Source organism: Rana temporaria, chromosome 2 (genome assembly GCF_905171775.1).
Source record: "Rana temporaria chromosome 2, aRanTem1.1, whole genome shotgun sequence".
In the NCBI taxonomy this organism is placed as follows: Eukaryota; Metazoa; Chordata; class Amphibia; order Anura; family Ranidae; genus Rana; species Rana temporaria.
Window position 1 is genome coordinate 503,162,502 of NC_053490.1, and position 19,343 is coordinate 503,181,844.

Here is a 19,343-nt window from a genome sequence, read left to right on the forward strand (position 1 = left end):
CCGGTGGTAATAAAGAAAACCCAGGAGGCCCCCCTTCACAGCCACTACCCAGTCAGGGGAAGGAGGGAGAGGAAGGGGAGAGAGGAAAGCAGGGCGGACTCTCAGTCGACCTCCCCAGGGAAAACACCAGCCAGACCACTTACCTGAGTAAGGGGCCACTACTTACCTGTCCTGCGACTACCCGGCTGGAGGTATCCCAGACAGAACCAACGTCCGTAAACGGCATGGCTGTCGACCAGACACACTGTGACAAAGCCATAGACACCGGTCATATGTGTGCCCTAGAACCGAAGTTCCCCGGCCGCCCCTGGAGCAATGGGGCCTGTCGTGGACGTCCCAAAGCTGAGCTAAGGGCCGGCACACGCTCGATGGCCGAACATGGGGGGACTACAAGAGTCAAGACCCAGCCTGTCACCCAGTCGGCTGTTGATAGAAGAATCACAGGATTCAAAAATGCAGGAACAAAATAATAAAAGCGAGAAAAATCTCAAGAAAAAAACTGCAGAGTACAGGGACTCCAGAAGCGCCTGACTCCTCTCCTATCGTTAGGCAGAAAAAGACTGAGGCTCCTAGAGCAGGGTGTGGGTTATGCCTGGGGGAGCCACGCCCCCTGGGAGGAGCAGCACGAAGGAAAGGTTTTAACACTTTAAGTGCTGTTAAATTCTGCCTAAACTCTCCTGGTAGGAAGAAGCATAACCCTAATGTCAATGAAGGCTGTGTCCGTCTATGAACGGAAGAGAAATATATGTATACAAAAATCTCTTTCCTATGCATTCAACGGCTATCTAATGTCTATGCCTGGTTTTACCCAGATAACTAACACACAGGAACTGCTTGGTAAAACGTTCCTGTCACCTAGTACAAAACAAAACATCAACTCTATAAAGGAACATGTTAATAAGGCTTACCAATTTCCTCAGCTATCTTCTGCCTTTGTGATTTTTCTCGTACTGAGAAAACGATCCGCCTCTTTTCATCATCATCGTCATCATCACTGGCATCGTTCTCATCCTCCCGCACCAACCTTTTACCACCATCCACATCCAAAGATGGAACATCTCCAAGCTCCCGAGCCAGCTGTCTCTTCTTGCGAGCAGCATGGATAAAGGCTGCATCTGGGATCTCTCCTAAAAAAAAAAAAAAACACACAGATTTTCCTCGTTATGAAAATCAGGGAGTGAACTAGGAATTTAACCTTAAAGAGGAATTCCAAGGATGGACATCAACGCTCCACCTCTCCAGCTTGTTCAGAGAACATATTGTATTCATTCAGAAAAATGCAAAGCCTTCTCTGAATGGTGCCTGTGTGAAGTGGCCTATCTCCTGGGTAAAAATGCAAAGGACAGCGACTCGGCACGGGTCCTGGAAGCAAGCAGAGATCACTGCAACAATGGTATCTACGTCAGTTATTTCAAGCGGCATCGGCCAGGTATGGTATCTACATAGTTACATTGATCCAAGATGTATAAAATAACCATACTTGGAATAAATCTTTACGTACACTTTGACAAATAAAAAAATATATATATAAAAAGACACAAAGGGTACTACAACAGACCCCGCGCATTACCTTTGAATCAGGGTGGATAAAAATTATGAAAAAAAAAAAAAAATCTTTAAAACTAGATTTCATACCAGTAAGAATAAGTCCTTACATTTAAAGAGCACCTGTCATTTCAGATGCATCATTGCAGCGCCCGTTAGTGGGCATCCACGTCCCTCACCTTGTTGTGTCACTGCCACATCACCAGCCGTCCCATTAAAGTAAATGGGACTGTCGGTGAGTCAACAGAGGGTCAGAGGAGGATCCACTGCGGGACAGAGATGACAGTTGCTCTTTAAAAATTATGATTTAAATCAAACCTTTTTACTAGTCATTTAAATCAAATTAACCCTGCTTTGAATAAAATGAATTACTATTGAACGAAAAAGAAAAGAAAAGGTTTTGCTTGGTTTGCCGATTTGACAAGATAGAGAGGACAGGCCAAAATGTCAGACAATCTCAACTTCCTATTGCCTCAATGCACAGTTACACTACATTCACAAAGCCCAGGATGACACTTCAAGCTGTCATAATAAGTGCAAGCTTTTCCTTATGCTAGTGGGGCACTGAAAATGAAGACATCCACAAAGTTTAACTTCAGAACAGGATACTGCTTGGATCCCTTTATAATGAAAGCCTGGGTTGGACATAAGAACCAAAAGTACCCAACATGTATGTCCACTGCAGAACACATGGAAATTCTCACTGAAATGGAGTTGTGTTTTCAATACCAAAAGATCAATTAAACATATACTGACGTAGTACCTGGGCGCAGAACATTTAAAGATGACGACGACGACAGGGAGTTGGCAAAAGAACCGGCTTTGGGTTTCTCCTCCTCTTTTTCACTTTCTACTTCCATCTCTTCCTCACCAAGGTCACTACCGATGTTCATATCTTCCTGGCCGCCATCTTTAATAGCCAAATTTCTTACAGGCTGACCTAAATTAAAAGAAGAAAAATACAAAATGTAAAGAATAAATATCTTTGTGCTCCGGCACACGGTTGTCTGCACTTGCCTCTAGTCGCTCTCTTTTGTGGTCTGGAATTGAGGCCGGTATAATCTGCAAAACACAACACTTTCTGATAGTGCCAAATTGTCTTAGGGCCTTTCACACTCATCAGTTTTTGATGTGCTTTTGGTATTTGAAAAGAGGAACAACAAAGCATTAAAAATACTGACACTAGTATTTGCATGGGTACTTGTACGCGTGCAAACGCTCCGATACCGGCGTCCTCAGTGTAGCAGGGGGGATGGGGCAGCCTCACAGATGATCTGTGTGGGCAGTTACAAGCACCAATCTCCCTGAATACCTTTTAATAAAGCAGCTGAAAGGCCCCTTCTCCCCTCCCGCGGCTTTCAGCTGCTTTAATAAAAGGTATACAGGGAGATTAGTGCTTGTAACTGTTCGCACCGATTGTCCCGACTGTCCCCTGTGTCCTCCTACCTCTCCCCAATTCTGCACTGGTCCCCCCTGTGCTCCCCCCTCCTCCGTGTTACTCTAGTCCTGCCCCCCTCCGTGTTACTCTAGTCCCCCCCCCGTGCTCCCCCCTCCGTGTTCCTTCAGCCCCCCCCTCCCTGTGCTCCCCCCTCCGTGTTCCTCCAGCCCCCCCCTCCCTGTGCTCCCCCCTCCGTGTTCCTCCAGCCCCCCCCTCCCTGTGCTCCCCCCTCCGTGTTCCTCCAGCCCCCCCTCCCTGTGCTCCCCCCTCCGTGTTCCTCCAGTCCCCCCCCCCCCGTGCTGCCCCCTCCGTGTTCCTCCAGTCCCCCCCCCCCCCGTGCTGCCCCATCCGTGTTCCTCCAGTCCCTCCCCTGTGCTCCTCTGGTCCCTCCCTTGTCCCGGATCTGTCAGGATTGAGAGCAGAGGAAGGAGCCTGTAAATCTGTCATTTACCAGTTCCTTTCTATTCTGAATGCACAGAGTCAGTGATCACTGACACTATTCATTTATAACTGAGCATTGTGAACTATGTTTACGATGTCTCCGTTTATAAATGGAGGAGTTTCTGGGGCAAATCGGTGTCCTCAGTCCCTTTCCCTGTCTCAAAAGGGGAGATGTAAGGGATCTGTTTAGACCCCTGATATCTCACCAAAGCCCCCCAAGTAGGGCTAATAAAAAAAATAAAGAATTGTAAAAAAAAAAAAAAAAAAAAAAACACACAAACAGAGCAGCTCTCCAATAGGGCAGTCGAGAACAGGAGCGCCGCTAAGGGATCCCAGAAAAGAAGGATCTGGGCAACTCTGTGCAAAACCAACTGTACAGAGGAGGCAAGTATAAGAGGTTTGTTTTAAAACTAAACCTTTAGTTACCCTTAAACATATGAACTTTTGCTACCCAGTAGTAGTATTTGGACATTCAAATAATATAAATTATATTTAATCTTATAGATATAAGTGTGTGTGTGTGTATGTGTATGTGTATGTGTATGTGTATATATATATATATATATATATATATATATATATATATATATATATATATATATATATATATATATATATATATATATATATATATATATATATATATATATATATATATATATATATATATATATATATATATTGTAGTAGTGTGGTAACCCAGGGGTGTGGTGACCCAGGGTTTTCAATTGGACTGCTTGAGGGGCTCCAGGGAGCTTGCAGTTTACAGAGGAAACTGGCATTCAAGTTTCCTCAATTGTTAATAAAATCCCCAGTCCTGGGTTCAGGCTTTAGAGCTGATCAGCACACTGATTGTGCAGGTGTGTGTGGGCCTGATAGGAGACTCAGGACCAGTATTCTGGGCTCCACCCTCCCCAGGAGTCCAGGCTTGCAAGGGAGAACTCAGAGAGTGCAGGTGTGCACTGTGAAGTGGCTAGAGAAGCTGGAGAGTGCAGGCTGCACTGTGAAACCCCAGAGACCTGAGTCTAAGGTTGCTGACAGGAGTCAGGAGAGCTCCATGCTGGAGCCTGAGCAGTTGTGCTACTGCTGACAAGAGCGAGGTGGCTCGGTATTTTCTTTGGCACGTATAGGCCAGGAGGCTGAAGGTACAGTTCTGTGTGGACAGTGAAAACCCCCTGCGTGGGAAACCTATGTTTGGATTTTGTTTATTTTTGCCTTTTCAATAAAAGTGGGCCAACAATCCCTTAAACATAGTTCCGGACTGGCGTGAATTGCTTAAAATCGCATATCCCACTTGAGCTAAACACCCCCAATATTACAATATATATAATTACACATACATACATACACACACAGCAGTGAAGCGCTGCTAATTATATCGGCGCTTTACTGCTGTTGTCGAGGAGCTTTTCGGCACCACTGCCGAAGCGCCTGCAAAGTGTTTTAACAGTTGCGCTTTGCGGGTGCTTTTAACCCTATAGTCGGCCACTCAACAGCGGTGAAGCACTGCTAAAATTAGCAGCACTTTACCGCTAACGCCCCCCCCCCCACCCCAGTGTGAATGTTGCCTTAATTTTGTGTTCCGTTGTTTTTGTCATTATTATATAACTATTTTGTATGAATACATGTCTGGTGAATAAATCTCCTATTTTTAGTGTTCATATTGATTGATTTCCTGTATCTTAAAAATACTATGGTTTAAAAATGACTCATTCATAAATACCGTGCAGGAAAATTATCCTCATAAGCACGACAACCTCATACTTTAACCCCTTGAATCCTTCACTAGTACATCACAGCATTTGCAGAGCAGCCACATTCACTTGAAAAGTGACAGGGGATATCATTCCTGCCACAAAGCATCACAGCTGAGGTATGTGTACACTACGGCCACTGCAGCTAAAGGGAGTAAAAAAGTAAAAAACTGCAGGGTTTACAGACCCCCCCCCCCCCATGTGAACAAGCCATTAACCACTTCAATACTAGACATTTTCAATACCTTCCTGCCCAGGCCAATTTTCAGTTGTCAGCGCTGTACCCATATAAACTTTGTATCATTTCTTTTGGTGGTATTATAATCACCACTGGGTGTAAATTTTTGGCTAAATAAATGGAAAAAAAAACACTTGTGCGACTTGTCCTGCGTCTTAGGAAAAGTCGCATGATAAGTGGTTCCCCCGTGATTTTCAATGAGTACCATTCATATCTGTGTGACTTCAAGTCACAGCAACTTCAAAGTAGTCCCTGTACTACCTTGGTCTGACTTTGATGCGACTTGAGGTCCATAGATCTCCAGATTACACAGGCATCAAGTCATCGTGCGACTTTCAGGTCGCACAAGTGTGAAAGGGACCTTAAAGGGGTTGTAAACCCTCATTTTTTTTACCTTAATGCATTCTATGAATTAAGGTGAAAAAATAGGATTTTTCTTTTAATCATCCTTTATTTGATTTAAAAAAATAGGATTTTTGTACTCACTGTAAAATCCATTTCTCTGAGTTCATAGACGGACACAGCCTTCTTTGACATTAGGGTTATGCTTCTTCCTACCAGGAGAGTTCAGGCAGAATTTAACAGCACTTAAAGTGTTAAAACCTTTCCTTCGTGCCGCTCCTCCCAGGGGGCGTGGCTCCCCCAGGCATAACCCACACCCTGCTCTAGGAGCCTCAGTCCGTAACAAGCAGTACAAACCAAGGAGGGGTGGGTGCTGTGTCCGTCTATGAACTCAGAGAAATGGATTTTACGGTGAGTACAAAAATCCTATTATCTCTTCCGTTCATAGACGGACACAGCCTTCTTTGACATTGGGGACGTCCCCAAGCAGTGTCAAAAAATTCGAGGGGTGGGAAAGTAACACAGCAAACCAGGTTACACCCCAAACAAAAACCGGAGTTGCTTAACGGAGAAACTCCGTAACACCTGCGGCTGAGGAAGGCTGTGTCCGTCTATGAAGGTATGAAGGTAAAACTTTGAAACGGCGTGGATTGACGACCAGGATGCATACTAACACCGCTGTAACACAGAGGCATGATGCCGGAAGCCCAAGAGGCCCGGTCGAATGCGCCACAACCCGAAAGGGGCGCACGCACCTTCAGGGCATAGGCCTGAAGCACAATCCGTCGGAACCACTTATGAACGGTGGCCGACGAGACTGCAAGGCCCTCTTGTAGGGCCAGCCACCGACACGAACAGTGAGCCCGACTTCCGGAACGGAACCGTAACATATAAAGTACACTCGTAGGGCCCGAACCACATCCAGAGGATGCAAAGTGGCTGCCTCCTGGCATTTCGGCCGAGGACATAAGGATGGAAGAACAATGTCCACATCAATGTGAAAAGCCGAAACGACCTTAGGGAGAAAAAACGGCTGCGGCCGCAGCACCACCTCATCCTTACGGATGACCAAGCAGGGAGCCTTGCAAGACAAGGCCGCCAGATCAGACAGACACCCGTCTGATCGAGGCAATTGCTACCAGAAATAAAATCACCTTTTGTGACAATAAAAAAAAAAAAAAAAAAAAACTCCTGAATGTCCTCAAAGGGAGCATCCCGAAGTACTGAAAGGACTAAAATCAAGTCCCATGGGGGTAATGGAGGGCGCACCGGAGGGGCCACCTGCCAGACCCCCTGACCCAACGTACGTACCCAGGAGTGCAACGCCAAGGGTCGCTGCAAGTAAAAACAGCCAGAGCAGAAATCTGGCTCCTAACCGTACGTAAGGCGAGAGCCTGAACCAGACCCTGCTGCAAAGACAGCAGAACCCTGTACACAACGCATGTACGAGAGTGCCAGTTCATCTCCCCACACACAGAGATGTAGGCCTTCCATGTATGAGGAAAAAACCTACGTGAGGAAGACTTCCGTGCACGCAGCACGGCAGAGACCACCGAGCCCAATAGGCCTCGGTCCCTAAGCCCCTGGCTCTCAACAGCCACGCCGCTAAGGCCGGTGGCTGTGAAACAGGGTGGAAGATCGCACCCTGTAACAGAAGATCAATTCCCAGGGGAAGAGGCTAGGGGGCGTCTGCCACCAGACGCATCAGGTCCGCGTACCAGAATCGACGCGGCCAATCTGGGGCAATCAGGACTAATAGAATCCCTACAGCTTCCACTCTGCGCAGCAGGCGAGGAAGAAGTTTCTGAGGAGGGAAGGTGTAAAGTAGGCGACAGTGACCCCAAGGAGCCACCAACACGCCTGACGCATCCGCCCACGGGTCCTTACACCTGGCCACGAACCGTGGCACCTACCGATAAAGACGCTAGAAGGTCCACGTCCGGAGTGCCCCACTTTCGGCACCGACCCCGAAACACCTGCGGGTGGAGAGACCACTCTCCTTGGCCCAGTGCAGTGCGACTTAGGTAGTCGGCTAGCCAATTCCGTATTCCCGGAATGTACCCGGCCGATAGAGCCGGAACGGACCCTTCGGCCCACCAAAAGGATGTGCGCGACCCCCGTGGCTGCAACAGAACTCCGTGTGCCTCCCTGATGATCAACCTACGCCACGGCGTCATCGGACAGGATCCTGACCTGTCGGCCCTGTGGATCCAGGGACCACCTGGCAAGGCAAAGCTTGATTGCTCGGAGCTCCAGAACGTTGATCAGTAGGCAGGACTCCACCTGAGTCCAGAGCCCCTGGGCTAACTGGGTGCCCCAAGCGCCCCTCCCCAAACGGAGAGGCTGGCATCCGTCGTGACCACTGTCCAGTGGCCTGCAGAAAAAATGACTTTTTGGCCCGAAGCACCGGAATAATCAGCCACCACACCAGGGAAGACATGATCAGATGACTCAATTGAATCTGGCAATCCAGAGATGACGGAAGCTAGTCCCATCGTGACAGCAATTCCCTCCTTAGTACCCTGGCGTGGAATTGGACATACGGAACCGCCTCGAACGAGGCCACCAACGGACCCAGAACCTTCCTGCAGAAATGCAGAGATGACCGCTTCTGGGTCGGCAACTGCTGCACAGCAGATAGCAAAGTCTGAAGTTTGTCCGTTAGGAGAAAAACACTCCCGCCCCGGCGGAATCCAGGACTAGCCCAGGTAACACGTGATAGACACGGCTCCACCAATGCAGAGCTTGAAGAAGCTTGAAGGAGAATGTCGTCCAGACATCCCATGATAACAAACCCCCGCTGACACAGCCGGGCCAGTATCGGGACGAGCACCTTGGCGAAAACCCTGCCGAATGGGAAGGACACCAATTAAAAATGGTCCCCCCCGACCGCAAGGCACAGAAACTCTGGTGCTTTGAGGATACGCGAACATGTAGGTACACGTTCATGACATCCAAGGATGCCAGAAAAAAATCCCCCTGATGGAGTGCCGCTATTACCAAGCGAATCGACACCACCTGAAAGTTTGCACCTTGACAAAACAAACGAGGGACTTGAGGCCCAGGATTGACCGGGCCCCATCCTCCGTGGGGACACAAACAGAATGGAGTAAAACCCCTGAGACCGTTACAACGAGGGAACAGGCACAAACACTCCCCTGACCAGAAGATCCTGGACAGCCCCTGACAGAGCCAACCGGAGGAGGCCAGAGGGAAAAAACCTGTTTGGCAGACAAGAGAGAAACTCAATCTTGTACCCCAAGGAAACCACTTTGCAACCCCAACGGTCGGAGAGGAGAGACCTTCACAGAGCCATGAACGTGCGAAGCCAGTCTGCCACCCGAGAGACGGGCAGGAGCAGACCTACAGGCGGAAGCAGGTACGTCCGCAGACTTGTTAGGCATGCGGTATCAGGTGCGCTGCTACCCCGCGGCTGGGATTTAAGCACCATGTAGACCTACCCCCACCACACAGGGCGGGCGAAAAAAGGCTCGGAGGTAGTCAAGGAGGGTCCTTGCACAGGGCGAGGTCCCTAGCCCTTCCCAGACTGTGGGAACAGCATGCGCTTACCACCCGTGGCATCCACAATGATGCCATCCAGGGAAGTCCCAAAAGGACCGTTCACCCTTAAAGGCCATCACCAAGGCCTCCTTAGAGGACTAGTCCGCAGACCAGCTCTTCAGCCACACAAGGCGGCGCAGAACCCTGCATAGACGGAAGCCCCGGAACGTATCCATGGCCGCCTCGCAGAGAAACTTCTGACCCTGAACTAATCGTTCAGCCAGGTCCCTAGAGGACTCGGAAGCGTCCCCTTCTTCCAGCTCCTGCAGCAGGAGCTTCGCCCTGTCAGTCGGGGCCTGACCAGGGCCCGGCCAGAGCCGGCCTCACCGCCGAACCCACCACTGGGAATAGGGAGCGGGCCATGGCCTCCACTCTCCTATCAGCGGGATCCTGAAACGCAGGAGCCCCTTCCACAGGCAATGTGGCGGCCCTGCTCAGTCTGGACATAGGGGGGTCCACTGGCGGAGGAGAGACCCACTTTTTTTTTTTTTTTTTTAAGTCCCCCTCAAGGGGGTAACGGGTTGCAAAGTTTTTTGACAAACTTTTTGCGGTGCATCCCATTCCTGCGTGGCGGTCTGGGGAATCCAAAAGGTACTGACACGGAAGTGTCTCCGCCACAACCTCAATTTTTAGAGTCCCACGCACCGCAGAAACAAGAGCTCCAACAAAATCTTGCCAGCAACTGACACTGCAGCATAGACATCCTCACTATCCATGTGGGTCAAGCCCGCAGCCTCTGACATACCAGAACCAGATTCCATGTCAGAGACATCCCCAGAAGCAGGCTCAGGGAGGGGGCGCTTTTTAACCCCCCATCCGGGCACTAGCTGCTTCAAACCTGGCAAGAAACCCAGGACAGCCAACATAACAGATGTGGAAGGGGCGTTAAGGGTTAACTCAGGCCTAGTGGAGAGGGAGACCTGGCTCAGGTTCCATAGCGCCAGCGCCGAGTCACCCACCCTGCAAGGCAGGACAAAAAATCCCCACTGGTCACCTCCTTGCAGCTAATGCAGAGCATTGGGGCCCCTGGTACTCACCACCCCACCCAGCTGCAGAGAGAGCTGAAAACCTGAGGTGTGCTCTGATGTGCTGGCTGTGATGTGTCTGTCACCTCAGGGAAGAATCATCACAAGAGACCAGAGGCTGTGCTGTGTCTGTCACCTCAGGGAAGAATCACAGCGTTTCACAGCACTAAAACGGTCACAAGAGACCAGAGGCTGTGCTGTGTATTGTCACCTCAGGGAAGTTTCCAAGATGGCCGCCGTCTGAGGTAAAAATCACCTCATATAACAGCAGCACACAGCAGCATCCCCCAGAGTAACAACACAGCCCCCCCAACAACACACGGGCCCCGGTGGTAATAAAGAAAACCCAGGAGGCCCCCCTTCACAGCCACCACCCAGTCAGGGGAAGGAGGGAGAGGAAGGGGAGAGAGGAAAGCAGGGCGGACCCTCGGTCGACCTCCCCAGGGAAAACACCAGCCAGACCACTTACCTGAGTAAGGGGCCACTACTTACCCGTCCTGCGACTACCCGGCTGGAGGTATCTCAGACAGAACCAACGTCCGTAAACGGCATGGCTGTCGGCCAGACACACTGTGACAAAGCCAGAGAGACCGGTCATATGTGTGCCCTAGAACCGAAGTTCCCCGGCCGCCCCTGGAGCAACGGGGCCTGTCGTGGACGTCCCAAAGCTGAGCTAAGGGCCGGCACACGCTCGATGGCCGAAAATGGGGGGACTACAAGAGTCGAGGACCCAGCCTGTCACCCAGTCGGCTGTTGATAGAAGAATCGCAGGATTCAAAAATGCAAGAACAAGAAAAATCGCCAGGAAAAAAAAAACCTCTAGAGTACAGGAACTCCAGAGAGCGCCTGACTCTCCTGTCGTTAGGCAGAAAAAGACTGAGGCTCCTAGAGAAGAATGTGGGTTATGCCAGGGGGAGCCACGCCCCCTGGGAGGAGCGGCACGAAGGAAAGGTTTTAACACTTTAAGTGCTGTTAAATTCTGCCTAAACTCTCCTGGTAGGAAGAAGCATAACCCTAATGTCAAAGAAGGCTGTGTCCGTCTATGAACTGAAGAGAAAACTTCTTGCAGTCACCGGCCCCCCATCCCCCCCCATTTTACTTACCTGAGCCCAGTTTTCTTCTCCTCTGGAACTAGCACACCAGCTATGGCTGGTGTCTCGTGTCCTGATTGGATAGATTGATAGCAGTGCAGCCATTGGCTCACGCTGCTGTCAATCAATCCCAATGACACAGGCACCGGGGGTGGTCACTGATCAGTCATCCGCTGGCCAGGTGACAGATCACGCCATCGGGAGGATGTCATACGACGTCCACCCAGAACGGCCATCAAGGAGTAAGTGGACTGAGAGTGTGAGGAATACAGTCCATGTATGAGAATAGAGAAGTACACAGCCGAATGAATCTCTTACCATCCAGTCCTAGGAGAACATCTGACTTGGGCTTTGTTTTCTCCTTATCTTCTTTAAATTCCTTTTTAAGGAGTTTTACGATCTTCTTGCTGTGATTTGATTTCTTTATTTTAAAAACTTCTTCCTCTGTATAGTAAAAGATACCAGAAAACAAACGATCAGGAACTACAATGGCAGGAAATAAGAACACATTACCCTTTTCCCTCCTGGATGTGTAGTGCCCCATCGGGGGGAGGGGTCAGTCCTGCTGGGACGTGTAGTGCCCCATCGGGGGGGGGGAGTCAGCCCTGCTGGGACGTGTAGTGCCCCATCGGGGGGGGGGGAGTCAGCCCTGCTGGGACGTGTAGTGCCCCATCGGGGGGGGGGAGTCAGCCCTGCTGGGACCTGTAGTGCCCCATCGGGAGTCAGCCCTGCTGGGACGTGTAGTGCCCCATCGGGGGTCAGCCCTGCTGGGACGTGTAGTGCCCCATCGGGGGTCAGCCCTGCTGGGACGTGTAGTGCCCCATCGGGGGTCAGCCCTGCTGGGACGTGTAGTGCCCCATCGGGGGTCAGCCCTGCTGGGACGTGTAGTGCCCCATCGGGGGTCAGCCCTGCTGGGACGTGTAGTGCCCCATCGGGGGGAGGGGGTCAGCCCTGCTGGGACGTGTAGTGCCCCATCGGGGGGGGAGGGGGTCAGCCCTGCTGGGACGTGTAGTGCCCCATCGGGGGGAGGGGGTCAGCCCTGCTGGGACGTGTAGTGCCCAATGGGGGGAGGGGGTCAGCCCTGCTGGGACATGTAGTGCCCCATCGGGGGGAGGGGGTCAGCCCTGCTGGGACGTGTAGTGCCCCATCGGGGGTCAGCCCTGCTGGGACGTGTAGTGCCCCATCGGGGGGAGGGGGTCAGCCCTGCTGGGACGTGTAGTGCCCCATCGGGGGGGGGGGGGGTCAGCCCTGCTGGGACGTGTAGTGCCCCATCGGGGGGGGGGGGGGTCAGCCCTGCTGGGACGTGTAGTGCCCCATCGGGGGGAGGGGGTCAGCCCTGCTGGGACGTGTAGTGCCCCATCGGGGGGAGGGGGTCAGCCCTGCTGGGACGTGTAGTGCCCAATGGGGGGAGGGGGTCAGCCCTGCTGGGACATGTAGTGCCCCAGCGGGGGGAGGGGGTCAGCCCTGCTGGGACGTGTAGTGCCCCATCGGGGGTCAGCCCTGCTGGGACGTGTAGTGCCCCATCGGGGGGAGGGGGTCAGCCCTGCTGGGACGTGTAGTGCCCCATCGAGGGGGGTCAGCCCTGCTGGGACGTGTAGTGCCCCATCGGGGGGGGGTGTCAGCCCTGCTGGGACGTGTAGTGCCCCATCGGGGGGGAGGGGGTCAGCCCTGCTGGGACGTGTAGTGCCCCATCGGGGGGAGGGGGTCAGCCCTGCTGGGACGTGTAGTGCCCCATCGGAGGGAGGGGTCAGCCCTGCTGGGACGTGTAGTGCCTCGTCAGCAGGGAGGAGTCAACCATGCTGGGGCTTGTAGTTCTTCTGCACTCATGCCCCGCCCAGCGTTGTGTGACGGGGGGAGGGGGATCTCTATCACCGGTGGTACTCCCTGCTGTGCATTACCCATCCCCCACACTCACCCTCCTCGTCATCCTGGAAGCTGAGTAGTTTAGATTTAGATTTGGGTTCTCTGGCCCGGGGGGCCGCCTGAAAACCGCCGCCGTCTGTGTGAGGGAAGCTGGGGGGTGGAAGGGGGGGAGGAGGAGGCGCGGCGGGCGGCTCGCTGTGCTCTGGGGCCTCATGTTCCCTCTCCTCTTCCTCCGAGTCATTCCTCTTCCTCACATTCACCCGCCGAACCTTGCGAAACATGGCGGACCGGCCACACCGAACACAACACCGACCAACGCCGCGCCGAGCTCCGCACCACACACAGCCCGCTCACTGCGCCGCTAACACCCACAGCGACCCCTACCGGACGGCGGCCTCCACTGTTACTCGCCCACTACACCGCCATAGCCAACAGCGACCCCTACCGCACGGCGGCCTCTAATGCAACGCGCTTATTACACTGACTACAGCAACCTCACAGTGCACAAAAATCTCCAACCGACTGTACTGCGCATGCGCGTCAACGACACCTTCTTTATTTCTGCTGTGAAAATGGTACAGGAGGTGGTCAGAATATGCAGACATGTAGGGGGCCAAACCAAGGGGTCCCTGTATAGGGGGAGCACACAGAGGGGTCAGTCGTGCAGTGGGACCACATTCATGTATCCATGTAGGGGGAACACACAGTGGGGTGAAATCCTGAAAGCTGTCACAGGAGGGCCCTCACACAGGACACATGGCAGGCAGGGCGGTGAGGTTGGCATACTCAGGGTGATCAGGCAGGGCGGTGAAGTTGGCACACTCAGGTTGATCAGGCAGGGCAGTGAAGTTGGCACACTCGGGGTGATCAGGCAGGGCGGTGAGGTTGGCATACTCAGGGTGATCAGGCAGGGTGGTGAAGTTGGCACACTCAGGTTGATCAGGCAGGGCAGTGAAGTTGGCACACTCGGGGTGATCAGGCATGGCGGTAAGGTTGGCACGCTCTGTGATCAGGCAGGGCGGTAAGGTTGGCACACTCAGGGTGATCAGGCAGGGCAGTGAGGTTGGCACACTCAGGGTGATCAGGCAGGGCGGTGAGGTTGGCACACTCAGGGTGATCAGGCAGGGCGGTGAGGTTGGCACACTCAGGATGATCAGGCAAGGTGGTGAGGTTGGCATACTCAGGGTGATCAGGCAGGGTGGTGAGGTTGGCATACTCAGGGTGATCGGGCAGGGCGTGAGGTTGGCATACTCAGGGTAATCAGGTTTCTGTTCTTAGGCGAGGTGGGGTCCTGGTCCCAAGGGGAGATGGGGTTCCTAGGTTAGATGGAGTCCCCATTGCCAGGGGAGATGGGGTTCCTGTCCATAGGCATGATAGCGTCCCCATCCCCAGGGGAGATGGGTCTCCATTTCTAGGGGAGATGAAGTCTCTTTCCCCAGGGGAGAAGGGGTCCAATTCCCAAGGGGAGATAGGGTCCCTGTACCCAGGGGAAATAGGATGCCTGTTCCCAGGCGAGAAGGGGTCCATGTCCTCAGGGGGAGATAGGGTCTTGTCCCCAGGGGAGATGGGTGTCCCTGTCCCCAGGAGAGAAGGATGATGATGTATAGCGTATAATAAAACGTGCATTACTAGTGTGACAGGAAGTCAGGTAAATCTGGGGGTGTTGTCACAGACGGGAGATACATTTCTGCCTTGTTTAGAAAATTCACCAATTACTATCGGGTGTCGGCTGCAGAAGTAGCCAGAAAGGTTTAGGCTGGGTTCACACTATACGGCCGGGTTCACACTAGTCCGACATACGCTCCGACATTGGGAGCTCATGTCGCATGACGTGTGAAAAATGTTTCCCTATGGGAGCCGTCTTAACTGGTCCGACACATGTCGGTCCGACTTTGAAGACGCTCCCTGTACTACTTTGGTCCGACTTTGATCCTACTTCACTCCATTGAACATCATTGAAGTAGGATCAAAGTCGGAAGGCAGTCTTGCACGCTCCGACTTTGGCATGCGACATGTATTCTACTGATCTTGAGGGGGAACTCCACACCAAATTTTAACAAAAAAAACGGCATGGGTTCCCCTCCAAGAGCATACCAGGCCCATGGGTCTGGTGCAGATTTAAAGGGGAACCCCCCACACTGAAAAAACGGTGTGGGGGTCCCCCCAAAATCCATACCAGACCCGTATCCGAGCAGCAGCCCGGCTGGTCAGGAAAGGGGGTGGGGACGAGCGAGCGCCCCCCCCCTCCTTAACCGTGCCAGACCGCATGCCCTCAACATGGAGAGGTAGGTGCTATGGGGCAGGGGGGCGCACTGTGGCCCCCCCCACCCCACAGCACCCTGCCCCCATGTTGATGAGGACAGGGCCTCTTCCCGACAACCCTGGCCGTTGGTTGTCGGGGGCTTATCGGAATCTGGGAGCCCCCTATAACAAGGTAGCCCCCAGATACCGGCCCCCCACCCTAGGTGAATGAGTATGGGGTACATCGTACCCCTACCCATTCACCTGGAAGTAAAGTGTTAAAAATAAATAAACAGGCTACACAGGTTTCTAAAATATTTTATTAGTCAGCTCCGGGGCCCCCCCCTCTCTTCTTTAGCTCTTTTACGAGGGGGGGCTTGCTTCTTCCGACGTCTTCTGGGGGGGGGGTCCCAGTCTTCACCGCCGTCTGGTTCTCTTCCGCCGGGTGGGGTCCGCTTTCTTCTTTAGCTCTTTCAAAGTGGCCCCCTCCCGGTCTTCCTCCGATGTCTTCGGCGGGCGGGGGGGGGGGGGTGTTGCCCAGGCCTTCTGCCTTCTCCTTCTTCGCTGTTGACACATTTCCTCCCGCTGTAATGCCGTGTGCGGCGGCTCGCACTGACTTATATGGGTCTCTTATGACATCACAGTCCCATCATGCTCCCTGCACCCGGAGCATGATGGGACTGTGACGTCAAAAGAGACCTATAAAAGTCGGTGCGAGCCACTCGCTCGTCCCCACCCCCTTTCCTGACCGGCTGGGCTGCTGCTCGGATACGGGTCTGGTATGGATTTTGGGGGGACCCCCTGCCGTTTTTTCGGCGTAGAGGGGTTCCCCTTTAAATCCGCACCAGACCCATGGGCCTGGTTTGCTCTTGGAGGGGAACCCATGCCATTTTTTTTGTTAAAATTTGGTGTGGAGTTCCCCCTCAAGATCAGTAGAATACATGTCGCATGCCAAAGTCGGAGCGTGCAAGACTGCATTCCGACTTTGATCCTACTTCAATGATGTTCAATGGAGTGAAGTAGGATCAAAGTCGGACCAAAGTAGTACAGGGAGCGTCTTCAAAGTCGGACCGACATGTGTCGGACTAGTTAAGACGGCTCCCATAGGGAAACATTGCTTTTCACACGTCATGCGACATGAGCTCCCAATGTCGAAGCGTATGTCGGACTAGTGTGAACCTGGCCTTAAGGACGTTGGATAGCTTCAGCTGTTCAGAATGAGGAAATTAACGCCTCTATAAATTGTCCAGAGGATTACTGCTCAATGCTGCATCCTGAGGCTTGTAGTGTTAAGGAGAGCAGTGAGCTGAGGAAGACTTCTGAAGGTGAAGTGGTAGTTGATATCTTTGCTGTGTGATAAGAAAATAAAAAAGACTATTGTTTTCTGCTGGAAGACCAGTAGTGTCTGCCCAGCAGTAGGCTGTGCCAGACTCCATAGGTAGGTTCCTGTGTTGTGAAGGTAGACGGCCCAAGTGGCCAGGGTTTATTTTATGTTTTATTTTGTTTATGCTGTTTTGATGCTTATATGGAAGAATAAACCATAACCCTTGTTTTTCAACCACGCACGGCTGCCTCTCTGTATAATTCAGTGTGTAGTGAACCCACTCAGGAGGTCACACACCCCGCTACCGAGCTAACCCCTTACACTAGCTTATGATAAAAGACGACGTGAAGCAGAAAGATGCTCTCGTGGACGCGTTTGCGCATGCGCAGTACAGTTGGAACTTATAACAGAACACCCGCAGTGATCCCTCCTTCTGAACGGCGGCCTCTCATACACCGCACTCTCTACAAGAGAAGGGATCTCAGTTCCCAGGGGAGATGGGGTCCCTGTCCCTAGGGGAGATGGAGTGCCTGTCTCCAGAAGAGAAAGGGTTCTTGTCCCCAGAGGAGATGGGTGTCCCTGAACCCAGGGGAGATGGGGTCCCTGTCCTTAGAGGAGATGAGTGTCCCTGTCCCCAGGGGAGAAGAGGGCCTAGGGGAGATATGGTGTCACTGTCCACTACAACACGACCCCTACCGCAGGGCAGCCTTCAATGCAACACATGTGTCTATCCTAATTAATGTGTTAGAGCAACACCTAGCAGGCAGAGCTTGCTCATCACCGCGCTTCCACTAGGCATGGAATAATTGCGGCAGCCAATGACTCAGTTCACACCAGTATTCTGTCAGATTAGCGAACCCGTCAGATCAGTGAACAGAAGTGACGTTCCGCATACGTTTCACTAATATCAGGTTTCCTCATCTGACAGAACACCTGCAGTCAAAAGCGGTGTCCTGTCAGAATACCGGTGTTTTGTCAGAAATGGAAGAGGCGTTCTCTCGCCACTATCTTGCTACACCCCACACTCCTCCAAAGTAAGGATACAGTGAGAAGGCAGCAAGCGGACATCTTGTTACACCCATCGAAGTCTTGCATTTCACACTTATTTTTAACAGAAAATTTAGCATATAAGGTGAAATACAGTTGTTTAGATGTTACATTTTAAAAGCAGAGGCAGAGCCTGCTGATCTCACAGGTTTGTTAATGTGACAGAACACCTCTGCTTTTATAATTCAACATGTAAACAGTCTGATGGATTTCCAAATAGTGTATTTCACCATATGCTCCATTTTCTGTTTCCTTTTATGTTAAAAATAAATGTGAAATGTAAAACTTCGGTGGGTGTAACAAGATGTCCGCTTGCCCCCTTCTCGGTGTATCCTCACTGTGGAGGAGTGCGGGGTGTAGCATACTTGCCAATAGTCCCGATATTGGTATCCCGGGAAATCAGGCTTCAAAAATATGACCGCCACAAGATCTTTCCGGTTTTCCCCTAGCTCTCAACTCAGATCCGAACTCCGTCCCTCTGCATTGCAGCTCCTCCTACTCTCCCTCGCAATGTTATTCGGCCGTCTACCACCCCCGCCCCTGTCCGCGCCCCCTGTTTTTATGGTGTTGTACTGAGACCATAAAAACCGGGGCGCGCACCGGGCATGGTGGTAGACGGCATAATAACATTGCGAGGGAGAGTAGGAGGAGCAGCAGTGCAGTAGGCTGGAGGGGCGGATTTCCGATACCAGCCGAGAGCCTGGGGAATCAGGTTTTCTGAGGGAAACCATCGGTCGGAGAGAGGCATAGCCAAGGGACTCCACTGCCTGGGGACACCTGATGTAAGGAAGCACTCTGATGGAAGGAGGGGCCTGGAAAGTTGTTGCATGCGCCCGCCCCACCTCCATCTTCTCATTGGATCTCTGCGCACTGCCGCTCCTCCCCCCACTCCATAGATCAGCACCGAGTATCCCAACCCCTCCCATAACTTCAGATTAGCCAGCGTTTGGCTCCACCCAATGCCGCTAACCATGCCCCGTTTCATTCTCCCGGACAGCGCTTGTGTTGCCCCACCCCGCTTCCACCCTCTCACTGTTTCTCGGTGCAGTATGGCTCCTCCCTCTAGTCATGTGTCTGTCACTTTCCCCCAGTTAGCTCTGTGTATGGAGCTGTATGTGTGATTGGTTGGAGGGCAGAGGAGACATGGAGGGTATAATAGACCCCCAATGTCTCTATAAAGAGAACCTGTTGTGACGTAAATGTAAGCGTAAGATAGTTTTTCCTTAACGAGATGTGACGTGATCTGTAGAAATAGTGTAATTGTAGATGTAGTTTAATTCTGGGTTATTAAACATATAGTAGCCATTAGGGTTGTCCTGATACCGATACTAGCATCCGTATTGGGACCGATACCAAGCATTTGCCCGAGTACTTGTACTCGGGCAAATGCTCCCGATGCTTCACCCGATACTTGTACTGTCAGCGGTGATCAG

At 52.2% G+C, this 19,343-nt stretch overlaps 1 protein-coding gene across 1 annotated transcript in view; it reads right to left on the reverse strand.

Annotated features, from left to right (window-relative positions):
- PAXBP1 (PAX3 and PAX7 binding protein 1) overlaps nucleotides 1-13,682 on the reverse strand; it is a 65,913-nt gene extending 52,231 nt beyond the window's left edge. The window contains exons 1-4 of the mRNA XM_040338886.1: nucleotides 13,351-13,682; nucleotides 11,754-11,879; nucleotides 2,309-2,485; nucleotides 909-1,127 (exon numbers count right to left, since the gene is read on the reverse strand). Coding sequence (XP_040194820.1) covers nucleotides 909-1,127; nucleotides 2,309-2,485; nucleotides 11,754-11,879; nucleotides 13,351-13,579 — 751 coding nt within the window. The 5' untranslated portion in view covers nucleotides 13,580-13,682. The remainder of the gene's footprint in view (nucleotides 1-908; nucleotides 1,128-2,308; nucleotides 2,486-11,753; nucleotides 11,880-13,350) is intronic.
- Between the last annotated feature and the right edge of the window lie 5,661 nt (nucleotides 13,683-19,343).